The 14,572-nt window shown below is 35.0% G+C and overlaps 2 protein-coding genes across 2 annotated transcripts in view; one reads left to right on the top strand and one right to left on the bottom strand.

Moving 5' to 3' along the window:
- Window positions 1-10,206, top strand: part of LOC117211268 (synaptotagmin-6) — a 93,406-nt gene extending 83,200 nt beyond the window's left edge. Inside the window, exons 4-10 of the mRNA XM_033454965.1 lie at window positions 348-591; window positions 1,459-1,695; window positions 2,026-2,121; window positions 3,509-3,782; window positions 4,411-4,644; window positions 4,950-5,114; window positions 8,333-10,206. Of these exons, the coding sequence (XP_033310856.1) occupies window positions 348-591; window positions 1,459-1,695; window positions 2,026-2,121; window positions 3,509-3,782; window positions 4,411-4,644; window positions 4,950-5,114; window positions 8,333-8,518 (1,436 nt within the window). The 3' untranslated portion in view covers window positions 8,519-10,206. The remainder of the gene's footprint in view (window positions 1-347; window positions 592-1,458; window positions 1,696-2,025; window positions 2,122-3,508; window positions 3,783-4,410; window positions 4,645-4,949; window positions 5,115-8,332) is intronic.
- A 1,104-nt stretch (window positions 10,207-11,310) lies between these two features.
- Window positions 11,311-14,473, bottom strand: LOC117211271 (caseinolytic peptidase B protein homolog). Its single transcript, XM_033454969.1, has 10 exons — window positions 13,845-14,473; window positions 13,709-13,761; window positions 13,459-13,648; window positions 13,108-13,358; window positions 12,938-13,028; window positions 12,645-12,852; window positions 12,418-12,550; window positions 12,125-12,337; window positions 11,749-12,046; window positions 11,311-11,673 (listed from the first exon to the last, which is right to left on the bottom strand). The coding sequence occupies exons 1-10, from the start codon at window positions 14,194-14,196 to the stop codon at window positions 11,531-11,533; spliced, it is 1,932 nt and encodes a 643-aa protein (XP_033310860.1). The 5' UTR covers window positions 14,197-14,473; the 3' UTR covers window positions 11,311-11,530.
- Window positions 14,474-14,572: the final 99 nt, after the last annotated feature.

The following is a 14,572-nucleotide window of genomic DNA, read 5'->3' as shown; positions in this document are numbered from 1 at the left end:
TTTCTGTCATTTCAGAATAGAAATATAATAGAATAGAAATTAGAATAAAAATACATGTAAATTTGTCAAATCACACAGTGTCACCAATGTAAAGTCACAACAACGCTTGTATCAGACCTCAACGCTTCACGTTCTACCGGTCCACCACGCTTCGACCACATTTTTGGTCATAAAAAAATATCACTGCGAGAATGCTGAAATTTCTGATCAATGGTGTTAGAGAGTCTTCGAAAGGTTAAGTGGAACGTAATAATAGAGTAGACGGGGACTCATTGATCGTCGCTTCGTTACCAGCTTCGTCAATATTGCCTGTAAACGACATTACATCTAATTACCATCTGAAACAGGGAGCTTGCCGCATCAAAGTCGAAGCTATCCTGGCGGCGGTGGCGGATCCGGAAGCATGGGACGATTGTTCACGAGAAATTCGTCGGTGAGCTCGCAGAGCTCGTTGGAAGGTGCGCCTGGACCGTCCATCCATCGCACTGGAACTTCGACCCAGATTCGACCATTTGGCCCTGATGGACGGTACCATCATCATCGGGACCCTTTGCACGCTGCTTCTTCTTATCCACCCAGCAGGAGTTCGAGGTATGATTTAATTAAAGATATAATCGAATAACTTGACAACACAAAAGAGCTTTTTTCTGCCAATCTCGATCAAGCCCGCTACTCTGCATACGAGAGACTATTTATAAAATGTAAAGCGATTTTGACGTGAAATGATTGAACAAAGTTGCACGACGAAATCTTTCCTGCATATGGTTATATTCTACATGAAAGATTCGTTTCGCGTTATTTGTTTCTTCCTTGGCAGACGAATAATTATAAGCGGTAGACGTTCTGCGTTATATAATGCATCGAAATTAAACGTTTCCATTAGAATTATTAAACGACACTGGACGAGTGTCCGAGTTTTCGTTGAATCCATGAAATCTTGTTAATTACTCGGGCATAGCCGAGGCATGACGGGTCGAGGCATAACGAATGTTTAATGAACTCTTAATCTGACAAAGCGATCCTCGAGAAAAGTTTGGCCAGCTAGCTTTTTCGGCTACTCTCGATTAAGCGAGACAGATTTTTCAAGAAATATATTGACGGCTTTCAAGAACTTCTTAATTAACCGTATAGTACAGTAATATCGGACTTGATTAAATTTTATCATATCGTAAAATATTAAACAGGGGTATATTTATAAATTGAGTTGCCACGATAAAATTAATAAAAATAAGTCTTTAATTTACCACAAGGGATCGATCTTTGTATTATTGCTCGTTATCGTTACAGTTATCGTTATCGATACCACTGTTTCAAAGTACATGTCGTTAAACATCGATTTTTTATTAGTCGTTCATTGGCCATTCACTGCACCCGTCATCTTCGTCTATATTATTCGTAATTGATTATATAACGAAGAAGAATTGACACGCACCTTGCACTCGATTGCGAAACGCACAGATCACCATCACCTGGACGTGCAGCATCGTTAGATGCACGCTGTGGGAGTCCAGCCAGTTGTTCGGGAAGTCTTCTGAGCAACAATGCGTCACCATCTCAGAGCTCTTTGTCGTCTCTGGCAACAGGTGTGAGCTCCTCGTGTGGTGGTTCCTCGATAAGCGTTGCCCACGTAGCTTCCAGATCAGCTGGTCGAAGTCTTTCACCTCTTCTTATTCCACCATCACGCATTTCTGCAAGGTGAGGTATTCCCCGATCATTCCCCGATCATTCCGTGATCGGACGATGATCGTTATTTGTCATTTAAAATCTATGCGATGTAATCTTGAACGTAATCGATTAAAGTCAATTTGTAGTAGATAACGAATGAAGAATTACATGGACGTCAAGTTCCATTGATATAATCACAGTTTGATCGTGCATGGCTGAATAAATTATTGATTTTTATTTTGCTTCTCGCAATCATTTCCCACCTATATAATCTTTTTATCCGAAAAAGAAATCTCCGTTATAAGGATTACCTTTGATCTATAATCTTGAAACGTAATATGTACTCCTTTTATGCAACAGCGAAGGTGGACCACCTCCCCCGGCATCACCACTCGGTTCCATACAACCTGATCTTTACCAACGAAGAGATGGACCTATTTATCTTAAGGCTCGCGGGTACGTGTAAAAGATTTTATCATCCAACGCGTAAATATTCGCTTTCCTTCTTTATTTCTACATAAGAGAGCACGGTTAACGCGAATAAAATTTATTAAACGTTCAACCAACAAAGTCTATCGATATTAAATTAATTTTATTCGATGATTAAATCAATAGAATTCACGGTATATATGTATACGTATAAAAATCTAAAGGTCGCAACTTTAAAACGATATTAACATCCTGTGCGTGCTCGTAACACGCCAATTCACGTCGCTACAGTTGTTCCAGAAACCAGTTAAAGAAAACATGGAGTATAATCGGATCACGATCGTATTCCCGTTAAATCATTCGATACCATTGAAACGTTGTGCTTCTATTATTACGCGCCATCATTTATCGTGGACGTTTAATATTTTCATACGATCGAAACACAACGCAACTTTAGCCCACTTTACAGATACGCATATTATATTTGCATATACGCACGACCTACATGTCCATCTATTCCTGCCCGGAACATGCAAAGCACCTAAAAGGATATACCACCTAAAAGGATAAGCACCTACCGGATATACTGCAATCTGATACGAAAGTCAGCTGTTTTATTTGACTTGAACGCGAGACACGCGAATGATCAATCCCCTGGTCAATAGGCAAAGAACGCGTTAATGCTTCTTCGTATTACCGCGTCTGCTAATTGGAACGTGTACCACGTATACGACTAAGCAATGTGCGCACGTAGATCCGTGTTTATCGTTAAATACGATGCAACCTATTCGACGCCGAGTGAAAATAACTGATTGATAAGTATTTCGAGCTTGATTCGAAATAGAAACAAATATTTAGAATTTTATGTTCCATTTGATTGTGATACGTTGTTCCGATTAAATCCAACGTATGGAATTTTACATAATTTGTACGACATCGATCGGTACGAGCTGGAACAATTTGAAATCACTTTGCCCCTATCGGATCTTGTTCAGATTAATTAGCTTACTCGAGATCAAGCAATCTAAGAACGTTTGGTCTGCCGCAGTTTGTTATTTACTTCAAGAAAAATATATGCTCTCAAACTCTCTTATGACTCTCGTTCGAACTCTGCCTCGTTTCAATTCAAGCACCGGAATTCGCTAATTTAAACGAGGCTCTTTAGAGCGCCAAAGTTCGTTCAATTATATATTGCGTAACTTAAGGAAAACAACGATCGTCGTGTATAATATCATCTTCGGTTTTACGCTTGTTAATATTGGTTCTCCAACTCGAGTCAACTTGACATACATCCACGATACATTTCCACGAGAACACGTGTCATTCGAATTCAGATCACTCGATACAGATACGTTCGATAAGAAACGAATAGAAGTGGAAATAACGCGCGTCTTCGTGCTGGCTGTCATTTTAGAAATGGAAAGAGTTTAGGCCGGCTGCATTTGCGATTCAAATACGACTTCGATCGATCGGACCTGCATGTACACCTGATCGAGGCTCACGACCTGGCTGGAAGTGATCAAGGAGGATTCAACGATCCTTACGTGAAGCTGACGCTCAGCCCTGAAGTGGATTCGAGAAAACGACAGACACAGATATACCGTAACGAGGCGAATCCGTTCTTCGACCAACAATTCAAGTTCCCCGTCAGCAACGACGAACTTCAAGACAGGACCCTAGTTTTACAGGCAATTGACACATTATTACTGTGTTAGCTATTAAGTTCTATCATCGATAAATATCGCAAGTACTTTTTTTCCATTTTACTTTTACTTTTATTCGATATATCAAAATCAAACAACAATGCGACAATTATCTTCGTTTGTGTGTTATTTCGTTGGAAAAAAGTGGAATCTGTTACGTTTGTTTCATTGGTTTGATAACATTCGTAATGCAATAAATCATCTCGACATAGCAAAAACATCGGGTTTCTACGAAATTGAAATCAATAGATTTATGTAAATGGAGAAACAGACGTATCAAATTCGGATGGTCCTTACTTTGTTTCAAAACCTTTATCTTCGATTAAATTGTACTGGTATTATTCGTTTCTCTTTGGTGCAAACACAGTTCTATTTAAACAGTATATTTTTTGACATTTAATTTTTTCTTAATTTTCCTTTCGGCGCATGAAAAGATTTTTTGTAATATGGGTCATCGACCCTAATATAGCAGAAATATTAGCAGAACCTTCGATCAACGAAGGCTAATGTTTCGTTAACATTTATTACGATACGAGTTATAAATTACATTTTTCACGTTACGCGCACCAGAAAATCGGTGATTTAATCGAGTCAAACTTTTTCTGTCTGACAGGTGCTCGATTACGATCGTTTCTCCAGGAATGACATAGTAGGTTCTGTCAAAGTGCCGCTAAATATTTTACGATTAGATTCTCCTACCTCGACCGAAGAAGTTTGGGGAGACATTGAACGTGAACGGAAGCCACCCGAACAAATTCAAGAAGTTCTACTGTCGCTCTCTTATCTGCCCAGTGCCGAACGATTAACAGTACAGATTTTGAAGGCGCGAAATCTGTTTCCACCACAGGTAACTCGATCGAATTTACCAAATTTCCTTGTTACTTTATTTACATATTTTAGTAATATTTTAGTTCTACTTTTCGTTCTCTAATTTTCCCATCAACTTTTGTCACTTAACTTTGGTTCGTGCGACTATTAAAACGTTAATCATTTTCGTTTCGTTTCGTTTCGTTTCGTTTGATTGCTGATTCCGTTTTTAATCGATGTCTGAAATTGACGTCTCTTCTTGCTGTCGTTCGTTTGCGTCATGAAAGATATCGACAATTTGAGCATTTTCATATTCCACGTGACGCGCCTGATTGTGTTACGCAGGACAAAGAAACCTTAGATTCCTTCGTGAAAGTAAATCTCCTTTGCGGAGAGAAGAGGGTGAAGAAGAAGAAAACTGCTGTAAGAAAAGCGACCACCAGTCCCGTTTGGAACGAGGCAATGTCCTTTAATGTTCCTGCCAACTATCTTGCATCGTCAGCCATCGAGGTAGATATACGTGCAACGTGTTTAATCAAGCTTTTCTAGTTCCACCGTAATGCAGGCTCTCGTATCGTCGAGTAAATAAAACCATTGTCCTGGTGAGAAGCAATTTCAAAGTGTTTTGCACGAAGATCATATCGATTTCATATCGGAGGAATAATTTAAATCAAACTGATTCAAAGATATAATGTCCGTCGCCTTTCGTAAATTTCGTTGTATCTATGACATTTTATAAAAAGCTACTCCATTAAACCAAAAATCGGAGCAAATTTTGGTGAACTAAAAGGGAAATACGACTGAAATTTTCTTGTTTTCTTTCACAAAACCTTGGAGATTTGTTCGAAACAAAATCCTATACATTTAATAAGTACAGATTTTATGAATCGTCTCCTCGATTATCTTATCTTATTGTTGGAAAATAATACGATTATATCGATCTTCCATTAAAGTTTTCACATACTTGCAATTTCGCATAGAATAATCTATTATTACACATGATGAATAAAAGATATATTAAATATATTAAAAAGATATTAATTAATTCGAAAAAGATTTATCTTCCGGACCACTGTCAGATGTCGGTGGGTTGTCCCATTGAAAATATTATTTAAATCAACGGTTCGTGTATTGATATGCGTAACAAAATTCCACGAGGCTGAGCGTTCCAACTATATTATACGGCTCTGTAACAAGAGAGAAAAATCACATTTTCAGCAGCATGGGAAAAATTTAATTTTCAATTTTTATGTTGCGAAACGTAGCTCGCCGTTTTTTTTTTTCCTTCTCGTCAAAGATCGTGCGAAAATTAAAATAAAAATCGTATTAACGAAAAAATTCAACACACTTTGCAACTTTGTTTAGTAGCTCGAGATATTAAAATTGTTCGATAATCGACGTACGTATTGGCATAGTACGTGTATACGTTCGATTTTTCTGTAATTCGAGTGTGATAAAAAAAAACAAAAAAAAAAAAGAAAGGAACAAAGTTACAATATAGTCACATGTATGTATCATCTATTTCTATTTTGACATTATTTGTCCTGTGCATTTCGAACAATTTTCCAATAACATCCGTTTCGTTTAATATCGACGAATCTATCTTAAATTAAGTATAGAAGAATAAAAAATGACCATCCTTTTTTGACCTTAATAAGGCTATCGCTATAGATATCGATATAGTTAACTAAAAGTATCGAATTCCATTAAAATTAAATGATATTCAAACGATATAAAAATTAAAATGATATTCAAAAATTTCGTTTCACGAATAATTAGCTCTGAGTACGACTTTTTCATAAGATATACGTAAAATATATTTTCGTTAAATACAAAGTTCCTTATTTTTATGTATCTGCGTACTTTTGTAAAATACAGTCAAGTTATTTTACATGCGATAGACACCATCTGCTTTGCATCGAATATTTCAAAAGCAATACCTCCGCAGCCATTTCCACGAAACGTAAAACTCTGCAGTATTGTTCTCGGGATCACGCAACCTTGCCAACTATAAACGAGTTCCGTCGATTACAAGTTATTGATTTACATCATAGGGTCGCCTACAAAACCTAGCAACAATTTAGAAAACACCAGATCCCCGTAGAGTTGAATTCCAATCAATTCTCGCAACTTCGGTAGTGAACAATTTTCATCGATACGTTTTTATTTGTTACTCGGCGGATATAGACTTTGAACGTGAGTCGTTAGTGAAATTTTGCAGCAGTGACAAATTTGTATCTTAGATCCTGCAAAACTACGAGATCGTATTGAAACGTATACACAAGCCGATAATCATAAATAAAGAAATTTCATTAGTCTAACAATTATGAGAAACGAATTAACTTGCCACTCGAATTGATCTCACCAATCTTTCAAATACTAAATAACGATTGCTTTATTTAGGGATCTCTTATTTTTTTATATGTCGTTCTCTTTCGGTTAGCAAAGATTATATCGTATTTACCGTGATTCTATAATCATAATAGTACTTTCTGCAAGATGATGATTTTGTCAAAAGATGATCTGTTAACAAACGTATACGTACGTATAACAACCACGTTGAGCAAACGTAGCGCTACGGTTAAATACGGTTAAATAGTTTTTTCATGCAAAAGAAGAAAAAGAGAAAGAAAGACAATCAGGAAGCATCCGTAGAACCGACCAGTCGTCTCTTAAAACTATACAGAGAGAAAAAAGAAATAAGTAGAGAACGTAGACTAGACCTACTATTGTATTACAGGATTAACAATGGTAAATTGAACTGTCAAATGTGTGATTTACAAAACCGCAGCGATATCGCGTCTCTCGTCTACGCTAAACGCTACGCTAGTAATAACGAAAAACAGAAGTTCCTGCTTATACTATCCTTGTGGAAACCTGTACTAGTTGAATAGAGAATTTATTTGCTTTGTGAAATCGCGTGTTTACATAGCGAGTTGGCGAGTTGTCGGTCGCGATTATCGACGAGCGTTCTGTCGCGTCCGGAAAAAAGCCTCGAAGAAAAAAAGAGCAAACAAGAAAGAGGCGACCTTCGTAGTCGTACGACGAGTCTAGACTGAATATCGATGAACTTCCGTGGTTTTTTGTAAAAGTCCTCAACGATGATTCTCGAGTCAAGCGACCGATCCAACGTTGCAAAATAGGCAATTCCAGCCGATTGGAAACTTCAGAATAGTCTTATAGACACGCTATCTTTTCTTTCGCGTGATCACGTTTTGCTCTAAAATTTTGAAGCTCGTGGAATATGCATGATCAGATATATATCGTACAACGATAGTAAAGATTTATAGATCTTTAGAAGGCTATTCATAGATGAAAGAAAATTTGTAAATATTTTCTGAAGTAAAACGAAATGTAATGGTATAGGAAGTATAGGATGTATAGGATGTATAGGATGTATAGGATGTATAGGATGTATAGGATGTATAGGAAGAAAGTTAAATGGAGGAAATAAATTTGCAAAAGTAGTCCTTGCGACTCTAACATGCAAGTCTCTATATTACGAACAAATAGCGATTCATCGTTCATCAAACGAAACATCATTATTGGAAACGGATTGAACCCAGTGACGAGATATCGATAGATCTAATTGCTACATCCATCGATTTTGATACCCGGAGTGTATTCCTGAAAAACATTTTCATCGTATGTAAAAAAAAAAAAAAAAAGAAAAGAAAAAATGGGAAAGATTCAAATTGATAAAATAATTGAACTAATTCTTTCGCAAGGTATGTGTGATGGACTCGAGCAACGAGTTTATCGGAGGGAACGTGATCGTCGGTTCCTGTATCGTTGGTCCAGCCACAGGAGTGATTCGGGGAGTGGAAGGAAGCGGAAGTCAAGGAAGAGAGCACTGGCTTCATATGACTCAATCACCGAGGAAAACCATCGACATGTGGCACACGTTACACTAAAAGGAACAGAAGAAGAGAAAGGAGTAGAAAAGCAAAAGAATCGATCGATGTTACGTTCGTCGCGTACCGTTTTCTAAAAAAAAAACAAAACGTGGCCATTTTATGGGAACGTGGACACAATTTCTTCTTTATTCCTTTTTGTTTCGCTTCCTTGCCGGATTGCGAAGGGAAGAGTACAATCAAAAAGCATAGGATAAATAATCGGTAAATGGTATATGTAAACGACAGTAGCAGTGTTATATATGTGAAACCGCTTTTATGGATGTACTCGAGACCACTAACGAATAAGAAAACCGCGAAAAAAATACATCGTTATTGTCCGTTTCAGCGAATCGCAAGGATCGATGTCCCTCAATCCTCGAGAATCTATTAATACGATATTTCGCTGTACCAGATTTTCCGTAGGTTTACTATGACCTTCGAGATTGAATCGTCTGACCTAGAGGAAATGGTACGTATTGTGAGATAAACAGTTCGTTTATTCATAAACAGGGAATCGTGTCACAGCAAGTGGATGGGAGAATGTTTTGAAGGAAGGAAGAAGGAGAAAAATTTGCGTATGGAGGAGACAATCGTTTCGTATATACACACTACGTATTTGTATTTGGTATTTGTATAATTTGTTTCTACTGGCGGCTAAATGTACCTTACACAATCAGCAAGATAATTATTCTATTCGTGGTAACGAATATGAGTGATAGTAGATAATCGTGCTTCAAATGATAAGAAACACATCACCGTACTTTCCGTTACACAGTACAGTATTTGCTCGAAGTAATTTCAAGATAAGACGTTCGAAGGGTGATTTCAACTATAAGTAAATAAGATGGTGATAGGATAAAAGGTAAAAATGAACAAAAAGAAAAAAAAAATTAAAAGACAGGAGAGAAAAGGATGAATAATTTGGTAAATGATATGTTTTTCTAGTCCTAATGTGATTTTTATTATAGTCTGAAACCACTCCGGTGATTTCAGACTAGTATACATACATATGTACTTCCTAGGCCTAAGTTTGTACTATGCAACAAAACTGACCTCAGAGAAGTACAAGGCGTGCGTGGATGCGCCATTGAATAATTACAAACGAACCGAAAGCCTAATGAAAACGATTCTCCTCCGATAAATATAGTATAATCGCGTTATCGTTGTTAATGTCGTAATTATTTACGAGTACATAAGCAGCAACAGAAAATGCAAAAAATTGTCGCGTGTACTATTATCGTGTAACGTTCGTTCAGACACAAGTCTTAAATACGGATCTTCTGAAATACTACTGAATAATAGAATATATATTTCTCGATTTATTACGTTCCTTTCTCACACTTTTGCTAGGCATACAACACCGCTAAAGAGTTCAAGAGAAATAGATAAATACAGAAACAAGAAATCAAGTTCTATGTATTTAATAACGAAGTCTGATTTATACGAAAGATAACGAGGAAGGACAAACAAATAAAGAAAACCAAATGAAAATGTGAACATTTCCGACCAAAGTTTATCATATCATATATACCGATAATTTTGAAAATTTCAGAGCTTATATCTATTTATTGTTAATTTAAGAGAGTTCGACTAAGGAACCTGCCGTACTTATAAATATTTTAGGCTCGTACATGCGTGTATTACAGCGATTAAAATGTTTTTGATTCGTTGGCTGCGAGAATACTAATAATGTGACAAACGTTACCTGGTGAAAAGAAAAAATTAAAATTCGTTAAGTATGTTGTAAGTAAATATAAATATATGTTATATAAACATATATATATATATATACATGTAATGGTATATGATTACGTAACACGTAACAGTTGGTGAAAATGAGAAAAAGGTTTGTTGGGAAGAAACGCTTAGCTAATTATGAGCGTGGTCCGAATCGTACGCTTAACTTATACTTAACAGTATTTCTATTATATTCCACATACATGGTATTTATATTAAAAAAAAAAAAAAGACATATATGTACACATATATTCATATTTTATTTATATACACATTTAAGATATATATATATATATATAATATATTTATATATCTTATATGTATATATTATATACATATAAAAATGTTCTTGTACGTATACCGTATAATAAAACAATCATTTTGGGTGTCTAATACAATACGCGCGTCTAACATTCCGAATATATTTGTAATAGCTGTGACGGCATGTAACGACTACATGAATTTCGTGTTTCCGCATTCATCATAAATGATGAAACAGAATCTCGTTAATAATCTCGGAATAAACGTTACATTTTTATCGTATTTCTACCATTAACTTTCATGCGCCTATTTCAAGAACGATCTCACGCGTCGATTATTTCTTGCTACTTTTCAATACAATACATAGATAGACACCCCCTTGTTGGACCTGAATTTGCCTTGCACGATAATATTTAAACCAAATAAAAATGCTCGCATCTATCGCGATTCCCAGTGGTTAGAACTACTCGATGATACTATTTGGATTATGATCGTTGTACAAACAATAATTGACGAAAGAAATAAGGTTTATGGTATTGCGGGGCGATCGATAAGCAAGGCAGAGAAACAGTTTCCACAACTGATTTTCTGCACGTTTCGAAAATGTCTCTAGTCTTACTAACGTCGTAAAGAATGTGCAATGTGTCCTAAATGTGAAGTGTAATCGATATTTTCTTGTAATGTATCCTCGTGATTCGATTTAAAATAAAGAACTACTAATATCCATCAGAATCGTATATTTCATTTCATCTATATATTAGAAACGAAGTGTAGGGTGTAATAGAAAGAAATTGTAAAAATTTGTACGGATATGATGGATTTTATCATTTTTATTTACATTTTGTTTCGTTATGGATCTCAAAATTATCGCGCATCGTTAAACATATATTATTATTACAAACATTGTTTCATCTCTACAATAAATAATACAAAACATCCCAAATTTTTTTATTTATACGCACTATGAGATCAAGCTATAATACATTTTCTACAGTTGTTGAAATTATACACCTGCAATAATCTTTTATGCTATTAAAATGTCGAATTTACATTTGTTGTCAAATTCTCTGTAGAAAGATCGACAAAATCTTTTGCACCTTTGCGTCGTATTGATAACGCTATATTCGCACCATTTTTATACCATTTGACTTTAAGTAATACGCAACATCCCTTTTCTATAAAAACACAGAAACAATATTTCATTAAAATTTGAAAAAATTGTTTTTAAATATTAGTAATAATTTACATACCTAATTGGCCTCGTTCATGAGCAGCAGCTAATTGGTTAACAACGCGTCTTTCAATTTCGTACTTAATAGAGCGTGCTCCGTAATGAGTGTCGTATCCTTCGGCTAAAAGTGACAGAACTTCTCTATTCCATTTCAATTCTATTTTATGCCTTTTCTTCGCACGATCTGCCCAAGTTTCCAATTCTTTTACAACTAACGATATAAGTTCAGATTGAGAAAATGGTAAAAAGTATACGATTTCATTTATTCTACCCAAAAACTCGTCTCTACCAAAGTGTGACTTCAATATCGGCCTCACCTGTGAAGAGGACATTTTTTTTTTTTTAAATTCGTTCTAAAAATGTTAAAAAAATATTGTAAAGAAATCAATACATACTACTTCGTCTTTAAATTTACGAGATATTTCAATGTGTTCTGGATCCTCCTCTGTGTCAACATTCTTATCCAGTTTTTGCTCCATTACACGTTGAGCTTCTTCTCTAAGGTGTACTGCGTGATCAGCGATTACTTCGCTTGCCAAATTTGATGTCATTATAAAAATTGCATTTTTGCATTCGATTGTTTTACCTTTACCGTCAGTGAGTCTTCCCTAAACAAATATTTAGATTTTCATTTTGATATAATATTTTAATGTCATATATTCGATAAAACACACAGAAGTAATCATACTTCATCGAACAATTGTAACAAAACAGTCAGTACATCGGGGTGCGCTTTATCAACCTCGTCAAATAATACAACAGCATTTGGACATTTCCTTAAAAGTTTTGTTAATTGTCCACCATCATCATGGCCAACATATCTAATCGATACAATAAAAAAGAAGAATAAATGGTAGGTTATGTTTATAATATCTGAAATATACATATAGCGTGATAAATAGGAATAAAATTTACCCTGGTGGCGCACCAATCAGTTTAGCAACTTCATGTTTCTCTTGATACTCTGACATATCCAATCGAATAAATCCTTCCTGTTTATTTTTATGTATATATGCAGCTAATTGCTTAGCCAATTCGGTTTTTCCAATTCCTGATGAACCTAAGAAAAGAAATACTAAGGGGTGTTTTTCATCTATCCATCCATTCTCTTTCCTTCTAATAGCTGCAATTACACAGAGTATTACAAAAAGTATTATATACACCTTATGTTTATATATAAATTATTAAGCGTATAAAATAAATCTTACTAGATGCAACGATAGATATTGCTCCAGTTTGTCCAACGATATACTGTCTCAAACGTTGCTCTAGTGGAAATCTACGACGTTCTTCTAATTCCTGTTTACAATATCAGGCAAAAAAATGGATCAAAAATAGCACTACATAAAAATCAAAGCTTGATTTTAATCATATGTACTTTTTCCTTCGTTATCTCATCATATTTTATCGCGCGTTTTACAAGCATTTCTTTGAGTTCTCCATCTTTAGCATATTCTACTGCTCTATGTCCTGATTCATTTTTCATTGTTGGATCAGCTCCTGCTTCTAATAATGCTTGTACGCAAGGCTTAGAGTCTGCTAAAACAGCATAATGTAATGCTGTAAAACCTTTGAAAGTGGCCCTACTATTCAAATGATCGCAAAATTCTTCCTCCCTTATCATGAGCACTGGAAATTTGGAAATTTATGCAATATCTTGTAAGATATGAATAATATATACAACTATGCTATTTTTATTTAATTATCGTAATTTGTTTCAATCTTGTACCATCCAAAGTATGTAATCCTTTTTCTATAGCAGTTCCATAAACGTTAATGAATTCATCTTGAAGATTAGCATCTGCTCCGTGTTTCAATAAAAGTTTCACAACCTCTGGTTTTGCATTAATAGCAGCAAGATGCAATGCTGTCCAACCTAATGGATGGCGCATATTTACATCAATACCTTCTTTTATAATCTACAAACCAACAGTTTCTTAGCAATTGATACTATGATGAAATATCTGATGAATACTCACATTCGTTAACTCTCGAATATTGCCATATTTTGCAGCCAGAAAAAACTGTTTATCTAGTAAAAAATATTGATAGTAAATGGATGTTTATTCCATGTAATTACATATACAAAGACATATCTTCTTTAATAATATATACCTCTGTGATTTTTGGCTTCGCAAAGAGCTATGGTTATACCAATACCACCCAGTATAAATCCTATGTTTCTGAAATTTTTTTTTTCATCATTAATGTCATATTTATTTCGTAAGACTTTCATTCTTCTTAATAAAGGACGAATTTCCTTCGATTTAAGTATATCCAAAAATTTATATAATGGATACATGTGTTCCTGAAGTTTCCAATAGAGCTGGGCATAACCTTTACCATTTTGATGGAATACACTTTTTATTTCATTTGCTGTCCATAAATTTCCTTTATTCATCAGAGCCGTTGAATTTTTATTCCTTTTTATAATTGAAGAAAATCGTAAATTAAACAGACGCGACATTTTACAGATGTGGATATCATGTACTTATGCGTTTGGACCGTATGATTTTTATATTACACGATTATATCTACTATTTATTACTAGTATATCGATATATGAATTCATTGAATAACTGCCAATAATTCATATAATAATGCAGTAATACAAATCGCACTATATTTACGTTTTTGACCGCTTTATTTCAAGACTGCTTTAAATCACGCTCTTGTACACAAGCGCGACATATCATGCAACATTTTATGAAATTGTACTGACGTATAATATAATATATACATACTTAAGGAAGCAACTTTTTCTCTTGATTATATACGTAAATATAGTCGGCATAAGTAATTTTATTAGAACATAACACACAGTTTGCACATACATATAAAAT

This window comes from Bombus bifarius, unplaced genomic scaffold, assembly GCF_011952205.1.
Source record: "Bombus bifarius isolate JDL3187 unplaced genomic scaffold, Bbif_JDL3187 scf7180000008227, whole genome shotgun sequence".
NCBI classification, from domain to species: Eukaryota; Metazoa; Arthropoda; class Insecta; order Hymenoptera; family Apidae; genus Bombus; species Bombus bifarius.
Note: the sequence above shows the minus strand (reverse complement) of the source record. Positions and strands in the feature narration are given on the sequence as shown.

Bases quoted from the DNA above. Each gene is read 5' to 3' on its own strand.
- LOC117211271 (XM_033454969.1), bottom strand. From the start codon at position 14,196: ATGTCGCGTCTGTTTAATTTACGATTTTCTTCAATTATAAAAAGGAAT. The intron at 13,762-13,844 runs GTATATATTATT...ATTTTTTACTAG, and splicing joins CGAAGCCAAAAATCACAGAG to ATAAACAGTTTTTTCTGGCT. The intron at 12,551-12,644 runs GTAAATTTTATT...TGTATCGATTAG, and splicing joins CTGATTGGTGCGCCACCAGG to ATATGTTGGCCATGATGATG.